Source organism: Halichoeres trimaculatus, unplaced genomic scaffold (assembly GCF_033239565.1).
Source record: "Halichoeres trimaculatus isolate MK-OKI-2021-1 unplaced genomic scaffold, fHalTri1.1 fHalTri1_scaffold_23, whole genome shotgun sequence".
In the NCBI taxonomy this organism is placed as follows: Eukaryota; Metazoa; Chordata; class Actinopteri; order Labriformes; family Labridae; genus Halichoeres; species Halichoeres trimaculatus.
The window spans coordinates 21908311-21927885 of NW_027437201.1; the positions used below are offsets into that span (position 1 = coordinate 21908311).

Below are 19575 nucleotides of genomic sequence, written 5' to 3' on the forward strand. Positions count from 1 at the left end.
CAGGGTGAATAAAATATGTATCCACTGGACCTCTTGTTGCTTTGCAATTATAGCATTCCAAAAATACCATTGAAACTCTCTAACTTCCATCGACAGGCTTTTTTAGCATGGACATTGATTTACAAGCACAATTTTTCTCCACAGAGTTGCTTCATTTGGAACAACTGTAATATTGTTTATAAGAACAAAACACTGTACTTAGATACTTGGTTTAACAATGGAATTATTTTGGTAAGTCAGTTGTTCAAAACTGATGGTCTGCTATATAATTATGAGAGTTTCGTATGAGATATAATGTACCAATAACGGCTAGAAAAATTTCAATGGTTTTCGATGCTATTCCATCTGGTTTATGTATGTTATTCAGGTGCTCTAATAGCTCTCGTTCTTTAACATTTCATCCTCCTGATGTGTCACAGTGTCCTCTTGGTAAAGTTTGCTTTTCATCTGTCAAAACTCTGAACCCCAAGATAAGAGCCTTGTTTCAGGATGACCTAAATTCTATCCCACCAGCAACACTCTATTGGGCAAACTTTATGTCTGATGTTGAATGGAGAACAGTCTGGACATTACCACAAAAATTCTTTTTAACAAACAAAGTAAAAGAGGTCTCATTTAAATTGATACATAGATTTCTACCCTCCAAAACAATACATGTCAAAATTTAAGAGCAACATAGATGTTAACTGTTCTTTCTGCCAAAACCATCCTGGAACATGTGCTCACCTATTTTGGTCCTGTGACTTCACTTATAGATTCTGGAAGGACTTCCACAAGTTTATTACTGATTTTGTTTTCTCTGATTTTCACCTGTATTATAAAAATGTTGTTTTTGGTTTTCATTATTGTAAACATAAAGACAATAATGCTTTCTTCCTTATAAATATGCTCTTGTTGTTAGCCAAGTTCCACATACACAAATGTAAATTCTTGAACAGAAAGCCGGAACTCTTTGTATTGAAAAAGGAACTTGAACAATATATGAGGACAATCTCCAAATCCACAAACACTAAGGCTTTAAAAACTTTCAACATTTGCAAAGAATTTGACTTGTTTGCATAAAATGCATTCTCGCACAAGACTTTTTTTTTCTTTTTTCTTCTTATGTATTTTTATTTTCATTTGCATTTTGTTAACTTTCCTGTCTCGTTTCTTATTGTATTTGTATTTGTGTTATGACTCTTGAAGTTGTCAATGATTCAATAAAGAAAAAAAATGTATCTGCTGGACAAAGTACAAAGAAAGAAGAATGTTTACAGTTAAATTCCATCGAGAGTTTGTCATATGCAGTTTGTCAATAAAATCAGTTTATAATAGGTTTGTTTCTCCCTGAGACACAAAAAAGAAGAAAAGATATCGACATCTGGTCAAATAATCTGGTAAAAGATATTATAGCATTTGCAACAGATTGAATAAATCAAGTTCCAGTTGAATTTAGTTCATTAAAACTAAATAGATGAGCAGGTTTGAATGGATTTCCTGCACCTAGCATTCTCCACAGATAGCTTTGTAAAGCAGGGATTTACATAATGCAAGCTCAGAGAATTTATTATGTTCTTCTTCTTCTTTTTTTTTTTTTGCAATTAACTGTTGATATTACCCCTGGAAAACACCGTAGACTGTTGACACTGGGTGAATTAAACGATAAAGTTACCTATGGGGCTGACTACACTCACAAAAATGTACAAATTTTGGACCCAACCAAACTCGTCTTTTTGATGGCTTACAAACTAACTTATTCCCCACTCTGTTCTGTGCGTTTTTTGGGGAAATAAAAAGTTTTTAATATGATTTCTTTTTCAAAGGACGGCACAAACCACCCTGAGTACAGAGGCAAGAGGTTTGTGTTTCTCCCAAACACCTCAAAACGGATGTGACGTAAAGGCTGCAGACCGAATCTGTGCATTATATCAGAAACATATTTTGTAGAAGAATAAAAAGTGACTGAAAAGGATAAATTAAGGGAAATGTGAAATACACATGTCTATAATATAATCTGGTTAATATTTTTATTGTAATTTCTTGATTTGTTGGGTGAAAAAAGGAAAAAAACACGGATATTCGTTGACGTCACTTCCTGTAGCTTCTCCTGATGCCCTGAGTAACATTTCCAGACGCTCCGTGTAAAGGTTTGTAATGACAAAATAACGGACCAGGCAAACACTTGAAGCTACATTTTTGATACAGAATTTCAAACATATGACATAGTAATTACTGGATAAAGATTACGACGGCCAGCCTTCATTTATCACCCTTCCGCCGTTCAGTAAAACATCGGGGGAATTAACGTTAGCTTTAGCATAGCATAGGAAGCGTTAGCAAGTTTAGTAAACCTTGGCACAAACGGCCAATTTCGATATGTGAGAAGCTTTTTCTTTATAAGATTAAACTCTTAGCACTCTTCAGGGCCACTTGGCTACTAGTTGTTTGTGCATTAACAGCCAAAAAGAAGTGTTTTGGCCAAATTTACAATCAATGGTTCTTGGTCTGTTGTGAACAACAAATGCCCCTGCTAGTTTTCATCACACAAACGAGATTTACTCATTCAAAAGAAAATTTGTCATTTGCCAAATTTTTATTTAATTAACCAAACTTCTGTTGTCCAAAACTTGCAGGGGAAGGAAAGATGTCAGGTGCAGGGGGTGGAAAACGTCCCTCAGGGGGGGACAGCCCCCCTGGCCCACCTGAGAAGAAAAGCAAGAAAGAGGAGAAGACCACCACCACCCTCATCGAGCCCATCCGAATAGCTGGAGTCTCCTCTACGGTGGGACCTGTGTTTTTTTCTTTACAGCCTCCTATTGTTTATTGTCTAATAAAAATCTTCTCTTCAAAACATCACCCTTCATCACTGTGTTGTCTCCTTTTGTTTTGTGCAGGAGGAGATGGACATGAAAGTCCTTCAGTTCAAGAATAAAAAGCTATGTGAGCGCCTGGAACAGAGACAGGCGATGGAGGATGAGTTGCGTGAGAAAATTGAGAAGCTGGAGAAGAGACAAGCTACCGATGATACAACCCTGCTGATTGTGAATCGCTACTGGTCACAGGTACATTTGGGCCTTTATTTCATTTATACATTCGACCATTAAATGATATCCTTCTCTTAAACTTAAAATTTATATCATATTGGTTTTTCGATTGCTGATACTGATGGCAGTGGTTGGCTGATGGTGTTTTCATTATCTGTGTTAATTTGCAGTTGGAGGAAAATGTACACGTACTACGCAAGCGTATAGAACCAGAAGCTCCAGGGCCATCCACCCCTGTTGCGCCCTCAGCACCTCTCCCTGAACCCTCACCAATGGAAGTAGATGGTGTCACTCTGGCCTCGCCGACTTCTGTGGTGCCTCCACCTCCACTTCCAGAGGCTCAGAATGATGGGGAGCAAGCAGATCAGCAGGAGGAAGGCCAAGAAGAGCGTCAGGAGGAGCAGCAGCCCCCGCTGCCTACAGGATCAGAGGATTTGATAAAACCTACTGAGCCACCACAGGACTCAACGACGGGTAAGAATGTTTCTGTGGTCTTTAGAATAGCTGTTTTTGCTTTCATTCATCACATTTAAACCTAAAGTCTAAATAGATAGAAGATAACATAAATAACTTTAACATCACTTTATGTAACTTCTCTATGCTCAGATGCCCCTCCACCCCCTCCTCCTCTGAGTGAGAATGCTAAAGGTTTCCTCACTACCCTGGAGCACAGCAGTGAAGAGGAACTGACCCTGCAACTCCAGGACCGCATGCAGTTCAGCAAGGGAGCCATCGCCTGCCTGGTGTGCGTCTTTGACAGACTGCACAGCTGCATCGATGAAATGTGCAAAAAGGCCCAGGCTGCAGGTAACGAGCCTGTCGCTTAAAGTTTCATATAGAATAAGTCAGTTACACACAAACTGACAAAAAAGAGAGTAGATGGAGCATGAGTAGCATGAAATGTTGGTCAAGTAGTATGGACATGAGGGAAGTTTTTTGCAGTGGTAAGATTTGCTCTGATCTCGTCCTCTTGTTTGGTAGTGTGTGAGAGTGACAGCCAGTCTGAAATCATCAATGAGAACAAAAGTCTGCTGGAGGAGAACAGTCGACTGCGAGACCTGGCCACGCTCCTACAGGGCCGGCACCACAAGATGTCCATGGAGGTAGGACGTACTTGGTACTTTTTGTGTCCGTTCTAGTGGATAGTGGATATTTTCTGGTGTGTGGGTGCAAGAGTCAGAGAAACTTTGTGAATAACTGAGTTTAAAACACATCTCCCCTCAAGCTTGCCACTGATCAAAGAGCTGCTGTCCTGTCTTTGACCTTATTTCAGTACAATGAGTTGGTGGACAAGGTGACGAGCTCTGAGACGAAGGTGTCTGAGATGGAGACGACGGTGGAGGACCTGCAGTGGGACATGGAGAAACTCAGCAACAGGGAACAAAAGCTCAACAAACATCTGGCTGAAGCTATGGAGCAGGTTTGTCTGCAGGAAATTTGTGTCAGTATGATCACAGAATGCACGTCAGTGTTTTTGTTTACGCCTCTTTTAAATATTTAGGGAGAGGACACCATTGTAGTTCGTCTGTCTCCTTGTTATTATGATGAAAAACTCACCAAAATCAGCACACACCTCAGATTCAACCAAAAACTGATCCCCAACATACCAAAATGTGTCCTCTAGCGCCACCTAGGCACACTAAACTGGCTCTCATGGGCAGTAGGAATGTGATAGAGAGATCAAACCAATGTCAAAATTTTTGTCTTATTGAGGCACACAATTTATACACAGACACTCCTGACCTATCTCAAACAGGAAGCCTGCAATTTGCCTTTCAAAATAAAATATGTCAGAATGTTGGGTCGGAAAAAAAGTTATCCCCTCCCAGGCCGTAAATGGTGCCGGCTTGAAATTCGATCAGATGACAGAGTGAGCCATGCTTTACAAAATTTATGCAGGAATTTGTTGTTTGTCAAACTGTTTTCGACTGTCGAGCCCTCAAAGTCGGTGAACCCCAAAGAAGCCATTTCAGCTCCCCTTATTAGAATGAATGGGAGAGGAGGAACTAGCTCCACACAAGCTGCGGCAGTTAGGCCTCTACATGAAAAAGTTTAAGTGGTACAGCTTTAAAAATGACATGGATGGATTCCTGACAAATGTTACTACAAAGATCTGAATCGTGGCATCTACGAAGAAACGTGTCAAAGCTTCAGTTAATTTCACACACGGATTGACAGTTCAGCTTTAATTTGTTTCATTTTTACTCTACAGCTCAAATCTGGATACAGCTGCACTGGCAGCTCAGGAGGATTACCTGGAGGCCAGATCACCCTGAACATTCAGAAGGTGAGCAAGCATTCATGTGTAATAAGCACATTTAGTATGTGTGTAATGTTTTATCCTTTGCATGTAACCTATTCCATATCTCAAATTTTAATTTTTAAATTTTCATGTTAACTAAATCTTTCTATGCAAACTTTATTTTTTTAGTTTGAGAGCCTCAATGCTGAGTTGGAGCACAACCAAGAGTTGGCCAACAGCCGCATGGCAGAGCTGGAGAAACTGCAGGTGGAGCTCCAGGAGGCTGTCAGGGAGGGAGAGAAGCTCAAGGTAAAGACAGGATGTCCGTGCTTCACCCAATTGATGCATCATTTTGGTGCCCGAGATGCTCACTTTTTTATCTGTTTTACCTGTAATTTTTCAGATTGATTTGCGGAATATTCCTGAAGAAGTTGTGAAGGAAACTTTGGAGTATAAATGTCTGCAGTCACAATTTTCCCTTCTGTACAACGAGTCTCTCGGGGTGAAAACTCAGCTGGATGAGGCTCGGGCGCTCCTGCTCACGACCAAGAACGCCCATCTGCGACAGATTGAGCACATGGAGGTTAGTATTCATGGATAAAAGATGAATCTGGTGTGACAAAAAAAAGTTTTACTCATCAGAAAACATCGAATACTGATATTCTTCTCCATTGTAACTTCACCCTGGCATGCTGTTACTGTCTTTGTATTTATGGTTGTCATAGCAACACAAACCTAGACATGTATTTTATTACCTCTGCTTGGCGACACATTCCACAAAATCCTGTTTTCAACCGTTCAGAGTGATGAGCTGTCGCTACAGAAGAAGCTGAGGACTGAGGTCATCCAGCTGGAGGATACGCTCGCCCAGGTGCGCAAAGAGTATGAGATGCTCCGGATCGAGTTTGAGCAGAATCTGGCAGCTAACGAGCAAGCAGGTACGTTCACACCCTCGTCAGTCAGCGCTTGTTTGGAAGAGGATGGTCAAACATGCTCTCACGTATATGTGGACTATTGGGCGCACCTGAATATATGCCGCACCAACTAAATCTAGAAAGAAAAATAAAATTGTACATATATAGGCTGCACTTGACTGTTGTTAAATGTTATTTACACAGAAAGAGGTCAGTCTGATGTCGCACTTTTGAATTTTGTCCCAAAAATATAAGGTAATAGACCCAGACCAGGGGTCTGCTAACTTTACTTTTATAGGAGCCAGTTCTCCTCAGATCACCTGGATTAAAGTCATTCAGGAGCCACAAAATTTACTTTATCTGCACATTTAAGATTATCAAGTGAATGAAATTCTATATTTAGTTTAAATAAAGTGAAAAACTATCTAAACTCTTTTTTTATTTTAAAGAATTTGCTAAATTTCTTAGTTTTTTTTCTAATTTAAAGAAATTAGCAAAAACTTCAGAAAACTTTAAAATTAAAAACTTTGCAAATATTTCAAAATATTTTGATGTCTAAAAAATTGCCTACATTTAAATTTTTTTAAAAATATATAAATCAAAAACCAAATATTTTAAAATTAAATACATTTGCAAAATTTGAGAAAATTTATGAAAGTTGTCAATATAAAAAAAATGCAAAAGATGTCAAGAAAAATTTGCATGTTCAAAAGTTGAAAAATTGCAAAAAATTTATAAATCAGGTTAGATTGCAAAACATTTTGAAACTGAAAACATTTACAAAATCTCAGGAATTTGATGAAAGTTCTAAAATTTAAAAAAAAAAGAAAAAATGTCAAGAAAAATCAAAATTTTAAAAACCTGCAAAAATTTCAAAATAAATTGAAGTCTAAAAAAATTGCCAAAATTAAAAAAATAAAATAAAATTTTATATATCAGCTTAGATTGAAAAATCATTTTGGAATGTAATACATTTGCAAAATTTCAGAATTTTAATCAAAGCTGTCAAAATTAAAAAAAAATGCAAAAAATGTCAAGGAAAAAAAAGAATTTTAAAAGGTTGATAAATTTTTAAAAAAAAAGTTTTTTTTCAAAAATTGGACAAATACCAAGAAATCCGTTCATTCAGCAATTCACACAGCATTTAAAGTTCCACAGTGGGAACTTAGTTGAACTTTTACATAATGATGTCATTTCGGTGTGCTGCTCTCATCATTTACAGCATCAGATGATGTTTAGTGACTCAAAACAAAACCACACCTTGAGTGTGCAAAGTGCAGCTTTGACTGTGCTGCTTTTTCTGCGTCCTCTCAGGACCAATCAACAGGGAAATGCGACACTTGATCAGCAGTCTGCAGAACCACAACCTGCAGCTGAAGGGGGATGTGCAGCGCTACAAGAGGAAGTTGCGGGAAACCCAGATGGAGATCAACAAGGTAGGTGACGTGATTTATGGAGAAATAGCTGCTTCATGCAATTCACTGACAGAATTTCGTCACATTTCTTCTGTCACCGTCTTTATCAGTTGAATCCTTCTCATAAAATCTTTTTGTTTATTGAAAGTTACGCTGCCAGAGCAGCGACAGCGCGGTCCTGATACTAGAGGAGACGACGAGTGACAGCGTGGATGTGAAAAAAGACGAGGATGAAGACCAAGAGGAGGAGGAAGAGAGGAGGAAGGAGCTGGAGAGGCAGAGGGCGCGGGAGAGAGAAAGGGAGAGGGAGGCTGAGCGTGAGCGTGAGAGGGAGCGCGAGAGGGAGCGGCAGCGCAGCGACGAGATGAAGAGGAAGGACTCAGACACGCTCAAGATGCTCAGAGTGGAGCTCAAGTAATTCCCATCCCAACAAATCCACGTTCACAGTATAATCACTGATCAAAACCATAGACTGTAAAAAAAATAGATGTCATCTTGCTAGGAAGTAAGGTCGCCACAAAAACTGCTCCCCCTGGTGGCTGGCTGCAGTATAGGTTAAAAAATCAATCTCCCCAGCCAAATTTAGCTAACAGAAGCCAAACGCTTTCACGTTAACATTGTTTCCTGATGAGGAAAAGACACTTCACACTCCACGCAGGGCCTGCTAATCTTTTCATGAGTAGATTTAGAGGCTTTTTGTATTTTAATCACCCTCCTCAGGCAATAATGTTCTCAAGCATGAGCTAATGGGCTAATGAGCTAATGAGCTAATGAGCTAGTGGAATATCACATTTTCATTCTGATCTCTGTTTCTCCTTCACCCTCTCAGGAAAGCCCAGGAGTCCCAGAAAGAGATGAAGCTCCTGTTGGACATGTACAAGTCAGCTCCAAAGGAGCAGAGGGACAAAGTGCAGCTCATGGCAGCCGAACGGAAAGCTAAAGCTGAGGTCTGCTCTTTGGTTTAAATCACCTTTTTTTGTTTCATATACTTAAAATAAATATTCTTCATTAGCCTTTAAAAATAAGAACCAATCAAACAGAGAGTGGTGAACGTCTGTCTCCGACTGCCCAGGTCGACGAGTTGAGGATGCGAGTGCGAGAGCTGGAGGAGAGGGAGAGGAAGGAGAGCAAGAAGCTGGCTGACGAAGACGCGCTCAGAAAGATCCGGGTAGCTGAGGAGACCATCGAGCATCTGCAGAAGAAACTGGCTGCTACGAAGCAGGTACATGTTTGTTTTCTTTACCTCGTGGATCAGGTGGAGAGTCGGCTCAGACAGGAAGCCGCTCTGCTTTAACACTTTTGCTTTTGGTTACTCAAGGTCTTTCCTCCTTTTTAAAAGTCAGCTTGGATGTATTGTGTGAGTGTAAAAAGTCCAATATGAGTATGCTGCCTAAAGGCAAGGAGGTACCATAGAGGGTTAAAGAGTTATTAAAAAACATCAGATCAGAAAGAAAAGATATTCATATACCGACTGCACTCTGGGGCAGCCCCGTGTTCATCTGTAAAGAAAACAGATTCGATGATACAAGCTGTGAAATGGTAATCATAATATCCCAATTTTAGAAATGAAAAGAGGAACTGAAATCTAAAGCTGTACCCTCACATGCAAATCACATCAGCTGTTGACCTTTAAGCCGAACTGCTCTTCTCTTCTTTTTCTTCAACGTTCTGTTTATCTTTTAGTGTGTTTTTTTTTAAAATCTAGACCACAGGATGATGAGAGACATTGATACTAAATAAACTAATGTGTTAACATTTTGTTGAACTTAATATTCCTCACATCTCACAATAAAGCCTTAATTTTTTTTGAGTATTTTGCAATTCTTTAAAAACTTTTTGCAAATGTTTTGAATTTCTTATTTTTCTTTCAATTTATTTTGAATTTTGGAAAAAAAATCAATTTTTGCAAATTTCAGATTTTTTAAAAATTCTGCAAAAAAAAGAGGATTTTGCAATTCTTTAAATACTTTTTTGCAATTTTTTTGAATTTATTTATTTAAGAAAAAATCCATTTTTGTAAATTTCAGATTTTTTTGAAATTCTGCAAAATAATTCTGGAGAATTTTGCAATTCTTTAAAAACCTTTTGAAAATTTTTTGACTTTCATTTTTTTCTCAATTTTTTCAGAATTAGAAAAAAAAACAGTTTTGCAAATTTCAAAATTTTTTAATTTCTGCATTTTTTTGCAAATATTTTAAATTCCTTTTTTTTTTCAAAGAGTTTATTTTTTAATTGAGCATATTTTTGAAATTACAATTTATATTTGTTTATTATTTTGCTAATTCTTGACATTGTAGAAATTTTATAAATTACAAAATTTTTAATATTTGTGCAAACTTTTGCACAGTTCTTGATTTCTTTTTATTAAAAAAATTGTATTTTCAGAATTGCTGAAAAATTTTGCAACCAATTGAAATTTCATAAATTTTGCATATTTATAAAACCGATGACATTACAAATTTTTCTTTTTTTAAAAAAAATATTTGCAAATTTATTAAGAGTAAAAAACTAAGTCTTTACATGTACTTTTTTATTAACACAAAAAACTTCTAATTTAAATAATTATTCACTAGATTTTTACTGTGTATGGAAATTTATACACTTTTTTGTTTCTTTTGTGAAGATAAAGTAGATTTTGTGGCTCCTGAATGACTTTAATCCAGGTGGGCTGAGAAAAAATGGCTCCTATGAAAGTAAAGGTTGCAGACCCCTGATCTAGACTCAAACATTAAAAAAAACCTCAAAACTCAATCATTATTTTGACAGTTATATGATGGAGTCAAAATGAATGAGCAGTGAAAAAAGGTTCACAGAAGGTCAACACAGACTTCTGCTAGTGTCTCCAGCTGTAAGTAGAGCAATCAGATAAGATAACGCTCTGTTTTGGGTTTTATGTCATTCAGTCTGCAGTTTGTGAAATCTTCTTCTCCTGACTTATCAACGTGCTGACTTTGAATAAAAGTCCAAACACTGAGATGTTAAAAGCATCTCGTCGGGTGGGGCCAACCTTTCGGGGTGAGCCGCCCCTGATAAATGCAGAGTATGTAAAACACATGTCAGATCTGAGCTCCCTCCCTTGGCTCGGCTTGCTTGTAAACGCTCTGACGCTCTTGCGATGAATTTCATTGGAAAGTCAGAAAACGAAGCAGGCTGTCACGAGATGGAGCTTTTACTGCTCGGGGTCAAGTTTCAGTCAAGTCAGAGCTGGGGAGTTGTGAAGATAGTGGTTACACCCGCGTTAGCTTATCTGTCACGCTCATTAACACAGCTATTATTCACACACAGATTAAAATCATGAAATCAGATTAACCTCACGCCATGCCACATCACCTAAACCCCGTTTTTACTGATGAATAAGAGCAAGCAGATCTCAGACTTTAACTTGCGACCTGGGCGATCCTTACATGTGCGTCATTTCACACCTGGCTTTAGGACGCATCTCCAGTGACCACTTTCAACAGACCACCTTAAAGCTTCAGGCCTCCTTACGTTCGTTCAGCGACTGTAATTACATAAAAGTCAGGAAATGACAGCAGAGTGTGAGTCTTAAAGAAGTTTTACTGTTGCTCCATAGATTTTTACGAGCACACAGGAGACAGATGTTGAGATCAGAAAGCCTGCAGCTCCTCTTGCTTGGGAGGTCTGACAGACTTCATTAACAGAAGGTTTAACACAGTCTAGACTGAGGCTTATTCACCACCTAGCTTTAATCTTTTTTTATCATGTATCAAGTTAAAGTTTAGCAACAAACAACCAGTCAGTTCTGGGCTCTGAAGGGTTAAATCTGCGCTGCCTGATCCTGGGAGACCACAGTTTAAAGTTTGGAGACTTTGTGACAGAGTGTTAAACGATCCAGTAAAGCTACTTGTGAGTTCACATGACTTTCATTTACAGGCCCGAGTCGGCTTTTAAGTTTACTGAATAAAACAAAGTTAATCAAAAGCAGCACAGGCGAATTTGTAGCTTCAGAAAAAAAAAAAATTAGGATTGTAATCAAACACAGCACGACATGACAGCACATCCCTGTGACTGTCAACAAGGAGGAAGACGTTGAGCTGTCCTCCTCAGTCAGGCTGAGACGGTTACAGAGCCACAGATCCACATTAAGGCAGGGCAGTGGTCTCAGTCCAAAACCAGATTCTTTAGAGCTGATAACAAATCCTGATTGTGATGTTTGGCCCCATTCTTCTTTTTTTATTGCACATGTAAGAAATGAAAAGCCAAATGAACCATACACGATGATTTGGTAAAAGAGCAAAACAAAACTGAAAAAAGCAAAAAGCAGTAACATCAGGGGATGTGTCGGAGGGGCCAGTTAAACCCATCAGGGCTTGTCGAGAGGTCCCCCTAGAGACAAGAAAAAAGTTTACACATACATACCATAGAGTGGACAGTGTGGCTCCGCCATTGGGTACGGTTTTGAAGCCAAAATTCCCTTATCACAGGCGCCGCCATTGGCAGCAGTTGTGCAGCCAGAGTCTGTGCAGTAGAGACTGTGAAGGATTCTGGGAGAATCTGGAGCTGGGTGATAAAAATAATAACTTTTTTTTTTCTTTCGAGAGTCCAATCACTTCCTGACTCTACCTCCCGACATATTTTACAACCCCAGAAAAAAATACACAAGAACGGCAGCTGTCAATCATCGTTAAACATTACGTACAGCCTCGTTTTTAACCTCGTATAACTAATGAAAACAAAACTCTTCCGAAAAAAAGGACTTGAACACAAGACAGCCAATGATATCTTCAAATCACCACAACAATCAGACGTGAGAAACATTTCTACAAGGAGAATTCATTTCTTAAAGTTTGACCACAGCCCATCTGGAATGACTGGGGACATGGATTTTTCGACCTATACTGCAGCCAGCCACCAGGGGGAGCAGTTCTTGTGGCGACCTCACTTTGAGCTGAGCAAAATAACGTCCATTTTTTTTACAGTCTATGATACATCCGCACAAATACACAGAGATATTTCAGCAATAGAGGGATAGGAGAAAAGATTTTGATGGTAGTAGGATTTATTCCGTTTTTATACATAATACAATATTTGTCAGAAAACCAACATTTTTAAACAAACCAACATTTTTGTATCAGGCAGTAACTGAAAAGGCTGAAGCAGAAGCAGGATGCTAATCTGAGCCTAGCCTAGATACTTGATAAAGTTAAGCTACCAAAAAACAAAGATTAAATAAACAAACGTAAACATCTTCACATTATCAACATTTATCATTCTCAAAAACAGCTTTACAAACCATTTTGCTAAAACATAATGTGAAAAAACAGGTTTTTGAGTTTATATTTCCACAGTTTAACCCCAACAACAGAAACACATCTCCCTTTTTAGCCTCTGAACAGAAAACTTGCTAACACCTCTTAACTTATATCAAGTCTCCAGAACTATAAAGAACTTTTTCACAGCGCCCGAAAGTAAAATCTAGTTTTTCTGTGAACATTATGAGCATTATTTTATCATAAAACAAGTCAGAAAATTTCATAATGTGTGAATTTAGAAACAAAGAAACATCAGTCTTATTGATGATGTGTACGGTTCGTTTTTGTAAAACAACTGTTGAGTTTTATATTTGTTTCTACACAGAAAGACACATAAGGAACAAAAAGTGAATAATAGGTTATTTTTAATACCTTATAATTTAAAACTTTGAGATTTTACTTTTTCTGTAATCAATCTGTTGAATGATTTATGAGTTTTCCAGGTGAGATTTTCATCATCTTTGAACCTGAGAGAAGAAATGTGAACAGAGTCCTCCTTTTCTCCCCTGCTCCCTGTGTGTCATGAGGAGGAGGAGGCCCTGCTGAGCGAGATGGACGTGACCGGCCAGGCCTTCGAGGACATGCAGGAGCAGAACAGCCGCCTGCTGCAGCAGCTACGCGAGAAGGACGATGCCAACTTCAAGCTGATGAGCGAGCGGATCAAATCCAACCAGATCTACAAGCTGCTGAAGGAGGAGAAGGAGGAGTTAGCGGACCAAGTTCTCACGTTTAAAACACAGGTAGCTTATCATTTATCATCCCCGCTGCTCAAACCAAAGCGTGGAAACTCTTTCAGGTTTGACTTTCACCTCTGCCTCTCCTCAGGTGGACGCCCAGCTGCTGGTGGTGCAGAAACTGGAAGAAAAAGAGGGCGTCCTCCAGAGCACGCTCGCCGCGCTGGAAAAGGAGCTGTCTGTCCGGACGCAAGCGCTGGAGCTGAACAAGAGGAAGGTGAGAGCACGGGGGTCATCAATCTTCATAAGAACATGTGTACACAGAATCATAAGGGCGTGTTTGACTGCTTGTAAAAAGTTATTACATCCAGCATTTGTGGAGAAGCTTCCAGAAAACGCCGCAGTAATGAGGTGAAATGTTTGCAGATTAAACCCACAGTCTGTGCTGATTGCCTGGCTGTGTTTGTGAGTCGTTAAGAGCTTCTCATGGGACGCGTCGCTGGTAACGACCTTCGCCGTCCAAGTACCTGTTCAGCTGAAGGCTTCAGGGTGTTCTCTGGGAGATTATCCCGTTGATTTCTGGATGTATTTGTTAAATCCTCAGTTTTTTTCAAGAGGGAATAACCATGAGAATGAGATTATGGTGGAACAGCAAACACAAAGAGAGGACTTGTTGCTCTAACTGGAAACAGAGGAGGTCTGGAAGCAGTAGAGATGATGGGGGAACATATGGTGTCCTGTGGAAAACGGTCGTCAGGGCTGGAAAAAATATACACAATCTGCATAAACAAAACAAAACAGTCAGGACGCTGATACTGTTTGAAAAAGAGTCTTGTCCAAAGCTCAGAGATTAAACTCTGAATGCCAAGTTCTGTCTGAGCTTACTGTACCACCTCCACCACCTCCACCACAGCTCTGCTCCTCAGGAATCACTGTGAGCTCACTCTGTTTTATTGAGTGTATCCGGTTCCTTCCCTCCTGCAGGCCGTGGAAGCTGCCCAGCTGGCAGAGGACCTGAAGGTCCAGCTGGAGCATACGCAGGCCAAGCTCAAAGAGATCCAGGTCTCCGTGGCAGAGAACCGCACCGCCCGGGAGAGGGAGAGCAGCAACCTGAAACGAGCGCAGGTATGCAGCGTTTCACGCTTTGGCCTCTGGGAAATCCTGCTGAATGCATGATTAGGGAATCAAACCAGGAAGCTCTCTCAAAGCCCTTTGTGCCTTCGCTGCCTTGCAGGAGGATCTGTCCAGGCTGAGGCGGAAGCTGGAGAAGCAGAAGAAGGTGGAGGTGTACTCTGATGCTGATGAGATCCTGCAGGAGGAGATCAACCAGTACAAGGTGAGGACGAGGGCGAGGGCTGTGATGATACGCTTTTCTCCTCATAGTGACTATATGAAATCTTCCTTTTTCTTATAGATTTTGTAAACTTACTTTTGTTCATTACCAATCTTGAGTGACAACAAGACAGTTTTAGAGTCGGTATGAGACCTCCGTGCAACGGAAAAACGGTAAAACAACCGTGAAGCACCACACTCATTTATTTCAACAACAGCCCTCACAATTCAAAGCCATACAGTACATTTTCCTGAATATGTCACATGACTACAGGAGCCACTAAGGACAGCAAACGTGTCAAACACAAGGAAGATTTAAAACATATTCAAAACGAACAATTATGTGCTTCTTAATATACTTTTAAAAATGATATACTTAAAAATTCTCCAAATAAAATTTCTCCTGATTTGTTTTATGGTTTTTGAGGTGCTGATTTGATTCAACTTTTTTAATTTAATTTTTCATATCATAACTGATTTATTTTTCCAAAATTTGTTACAATTTTAAAATTTTTGAGGAAAAAGTTTTAAAACTTCAAAAGGTTTTTTTTTTTTAATTTTAGATCTTTAAGTTTTATAATTTTTCCTAATTTTTTGGAATTTTCATTTCGGATTTTTTTTTTTAATATTTTTTGATTATTTAATTTTTTAAATGCTGTTTTTCAATATCAAAATTTTTCCTTGAAATTTTGAAGTTTTTAAAATTTTTACAAATTTTTGAATTTTTGTATTTTTTTGGAAATTTTTGAAATTTCAAAATTTCTTGAAATTTTTGCAATTTTCAAAAAATAATTTTGAAAAACTTAAGACATAACTTGTACAATTTCATGTATCAAAAAACCTGGTTTAGATAATGTTCATTTCTTTTTATGTTTTAATACCTGGACCTGTTCAGTCACTAAACAAACGGGACCATTAGTCCTAACCATAAGTTACAGAACGGCCCGTTTGGCTGCAGTGTTAGCTGCATGTATAACTGCAAATAATCCTCCAGTTAACTTATTACACCATGAAAGAGACGCAGGTGTAGATTACGTCATGATTCAGGGGAAACTCTTGGAAAACTCCATGAAACAAACTCAAACTGCGCATGTCTACCGCTCATATACAGTGATAATACTTATCTATCTATCTATCTATCTATCTATCTATCTATCTATCTATCTATCTATCTATCTATCTATCTATCTATCTATCTATGATATGCACATGTAGAGAAGAGAGGAGAAACTGAAACTTAAGTATCAACCTCATTACCCAAGTATTAATCAATACTGAACCCAACTTTGGCACTAGTAGATCAATGTTTTAGATTGATCTGCACACCCTTACTCATAACTATATAGTGGATGGAAGAGCCACACACCGAAAGGCAAAGAGCCACAGGTGGCTCACGAGCCACAGTTTGGCCACCCCTGCTATAGACTATCAGGAGCCATATTTTCTAGGTGTGGGAGAAAAATGTGTCTGTTGACTTGATCAAATTTTGGATTCTTTGTCAAAAAACTTTTTTTTTTTTTCAAATTCTTCATTTCAGTCTTTTTTTATAAACTGGATTGGAAAAGCATTACCACCTTTCTCCAGTAGAGGGCGAAATGTTTCTTCCTGACTCGCGTGATGTGCTTTTTTGTGGAAAATATGGCTTCTGATATAGCCTGTAAACATTATTATTATCATTTAACTTTTTAACTTTTTCTATTTTAACTTTTTCACACGTTGAAACAGCAAACAAAAAAATCGTAGAACAATAGTTACCAAAGAATCGCAATTCGCGAATGATAGCATTTCGTCCCAGCCCTAAAATTTTCCCAGAAAATGCACATCACGTGTGTCAGTTTTTAAGATTTATACAAGAGATCTAACATCTTAACTTATTTCCAACCCAGCTTTTAAACAAAGACGGAACTAAAAGACATAAACTTGGAAAAAAAAAAGATATTGAACAAAAAAAAAATCATGATTTAAAATCGTTAAATAAAAACTCTGGATACTAGGAAACATGGATTTTTTTCTTTCCCCCCTCTCTGTTTGTGGTGAGGGATGTCTATAAATGCCAACAGCTTCAGGGTTCAGTGTGCTGCAGACTGATGCTGACAGATCCAGAGCAGTGTAGTAAAACAGTCATACGTCAGAGAGCATAATACTACACTTTGTAATTTGCCTAATTGGCTGGCGACGGCAGTTTTTCATTCAGGAGTCGGAGCCAGAGCGTGAGCTCAAAGCTCAGCAGAAATATTACCGTCTCTCTGTGCTTTGGGGAAACCAGGAATCTAAAGTGTTACACCCTCCAGCGTTCGCAGCGCTCGTGTCCAGTGGATGGAGATCATAACGATGTTGGCAGCGAAGCGTCTCGGCCTCTTTGAGCATGTGTTTATTTCTGTGTCTCCAGGCCAAGCTGCGCTGCCCCTGCTGCAACACGCGGGACAAGGAGACCGTGCTCACCAAGTGTTTCCACGTGTTCTGCTACGAATGTCTAAAGATGCGTTACGACACCCGACAGAGGAAGTGCCCTAAGTGCAACTGTGCCTTCGGAGCCAACGACTTCCACCGCATCTACATCACCTAATCCTGGGACGGAGGAGCGGAAAGAAAGACGCAGACAGAACCAAAGGAGGGAGGAGAGGAGAGACACAGGGACTGGAGATGGATTTAAAGACAGAGTGGGGGTATCAGAGGAGAGATCCCCTGATTTAATCTCTCTGTACGATGTTTTCCTGCGTCCTCATTGCCACACTGGTGACCAAACAGATAGCATTGTGCTGTAGTGAATAAACACAGTTGTTTGTGAACATGATAACACGACACGTGAGCTGCTCTGCACTGCTTTCTTGTACTGTTGAACATCTTTTTTTTTTTTTTTTTACATACTTGGCCTCTTTTAACATGTCTGGTTCTTTTGTTTAATGTTTTAGGAAACTTCAAACTGCAGCGGTTGAGCCCCCTGAAGCGTTTCTTTGAGTCGTGTTTGTCCTGCTGCTTTTGAAAACCCTGTAAAAACCAGTGAAGCTGAAATTTAAACTTCATAATTAAAAGAAGCCGTCCTCTTCAGACTGGAGGATCGCATGTGAAAAAGCCAACATGTTTCTGATACATGAAGCTAAACAGCCAGAGATGTCTAACATCCTCTGTTAAGCTATAGCAGGGGTCTGCAACCTGTGACTCTGGAGCCTTATGTGGCCCTTTGACTCTTTTGCAGTGGTTCCTTGAGCTGTAAAAAAAATATTGTTGAAATTTAAAATGCTTGATTTGTTGCAAGACATGAGCAAACCAGAAAAGAGATAAATTGAGTAATATTAGCAATATGTTTTTGGATTCAAGTACTCTTTCAAAAAAAGATTTTGAATTTCTGTAAAATATTGTTGCAATTTTTATTTTTTTTTAAACATATTGAAGATCCTTGAAAACTTTAAAATTTTAATTTTTGAAAAACTTGCAAATTTTTGAAATGTCTTTTTTCTTTTTTTTTTTACTTTCTTTTGATTATTTAACTTTTTTATGATATATTTGTTAAAATCATAACTGATTTAATTTTCAAAAATTTGTTACATTTCAGATTTTAAATTTTTGGGGGAAAAAATTGAAAATTCAAAGATTTTTTTTTTATTTAAGATTTTTAAGTTTTGTAAATATATCTATTTTTATACATTTCTCATTTTAATTTTTGGGGGGCATTTTTTAAATAACTTTTTTTTAAATACAATTTTTCAATATCAATTTTTGTCCCTTGTAATTTTGAAAATTTTTGAAATGTTTACAATCTTTTGAATTTTTATTCTTGCAAATTTAAAGATTAAGAATATCTTTAAAATATTTTGGCAATTTAAAAAAAAAATTCAAACATATTGAAGATTCTTGAAATCTTAAAAAATTTGATTTCTGAAAAACTTGCAAATTTTTTGAAATTTCTATTTTTCTAAACATTTTCCTTTTTTGATTATTTAACTTTTTATTATAATTTTTTAGTATCAAAACTGATTAAATTTTTTAAATTTTTGTTACATTTCCGATTTTTGAAATTCTTTTAGTAAAAAATTGAATCTTCTAAAGTTTTTTAAAGGGTAAGTTTTGTAAATATTTCCACTTTTTTAATTTTCTTTTTTTCTTTTTTTTTTTTTTGCATTTTCTTAATATTCAACTTTTTTAAATGCAGTTTTTCAATATCATTTTTTTCCTTGAAATTTTGAAAGTTTTTGAAAGTTTTTTACATTTTTGAATTTTTGTATTTTTTTGCAAATTTTTGCAATTTCAAAATTTCTTGACATTTTTGCAATTTTCATAAAATAATTTTTAAAAATACTTGAGACCTATCATGTACAATTTATGTATCAAAAAACCTGGTTTAGAAAATGAATCACTAGATTTAGACTTTGTGCAGAACTGTATACACTCCATCGTCTATTGTGAAGATAAAGTAGATTTTGTGGCTCTGCAGGGACTTTAATCCAGGCCCCTGTGAAAGCAAAGGTTGCAGACCCCTGAGCTATAGCATTAACAAAAGAGACGTCAGTGAGTTTGGCGCCTGATCAGCACATACAGGAGAGTTTGGATCACCTTGGGCAGGCTCCTCTGTGTGTGTTCATCGCGTTGCCATGGCTCCGGTTGGAGAGTTTGACACAACATCTGCAGCTTATAGTGCCTCATTACGGATGAAATCACTGCAGTGGAAAGTCAGCTCATATGGGTGTCCTTAGTGGGCCGT

At 38.0% G+C, this 19575-nt stretch overlaps 1 protein-coding gene across 2 annotated transcripts; it reads left to right on the forward strand.

The window, feature by feature from the left end:
* Positions 1–2059: 2059 nt before the first annotated feature.
* Positions 2060–17933, forward strand: rnf40 (ring finger protein 40). 2 transcript variants are annotated; one of them, XM_074662706.1, is made up of 20 exons: positions 2060–2129; positions 2616–2764; positions 2877–3044; positions 3197–3500; positions 3633–3833; positions 4008–4129; positions 4300–4446; positions 5239–5313; positions 5458–5577; positions 5672–5851; positions 6071–6206; positions 7497–7618; positions 7746–8011; positions 8427–8544; positions 8670–8819; positions 13401–13610; positions 13696–13821; positions 14529–14669; positions 14779–14880; positions 17266–17933. In XM_074662706.1, the coding sequence occupies exons 2-20, from the start codon at positions 2627–2629 to the stop codon at positions 17440–17442; spliced, it is 3003 nt and encodes a 1000-aa protein (XP_074518807.1). In that variant the 5' UTR covers positions 2060–2129; positions 2616–2626; the 3' UTR covers positions 17443–17933. The 2 variants fall into 2 exon arrangements, with proteins under 2 accessions (XP_074518807.1, XP_074518806.1); XM_074662705.1 differs by having other exon boundaries at positions 13398–13610; positions 17266–17931.
* Positions 17934–19575: the final 1642 nt, after the last annotated feature.

Coding starts and splice junctions, on each gene's coding strand:
- rnf40 (XM_074662705.1), top strand. CDS start 2,627: ATGTCAGGTGCAGGGGGTGGAAAACGTCCCTCAGGGGGGGACAGCCCC. Junction 4,447..5,238: donor TGGCTGAAGCTATGGAGCAG/GTTTGTCTGCAG, acceptor TTTACTCTACAG/CTCAAATCTGGATACAGCTG. Junction 14,670..14,778: donor GCAACCTGAAACGAGCGCAG/GTATGCAGCGTT, acceptor GCTGCCTTGCAG/GAGGATCTGTCCAGGCTGAG.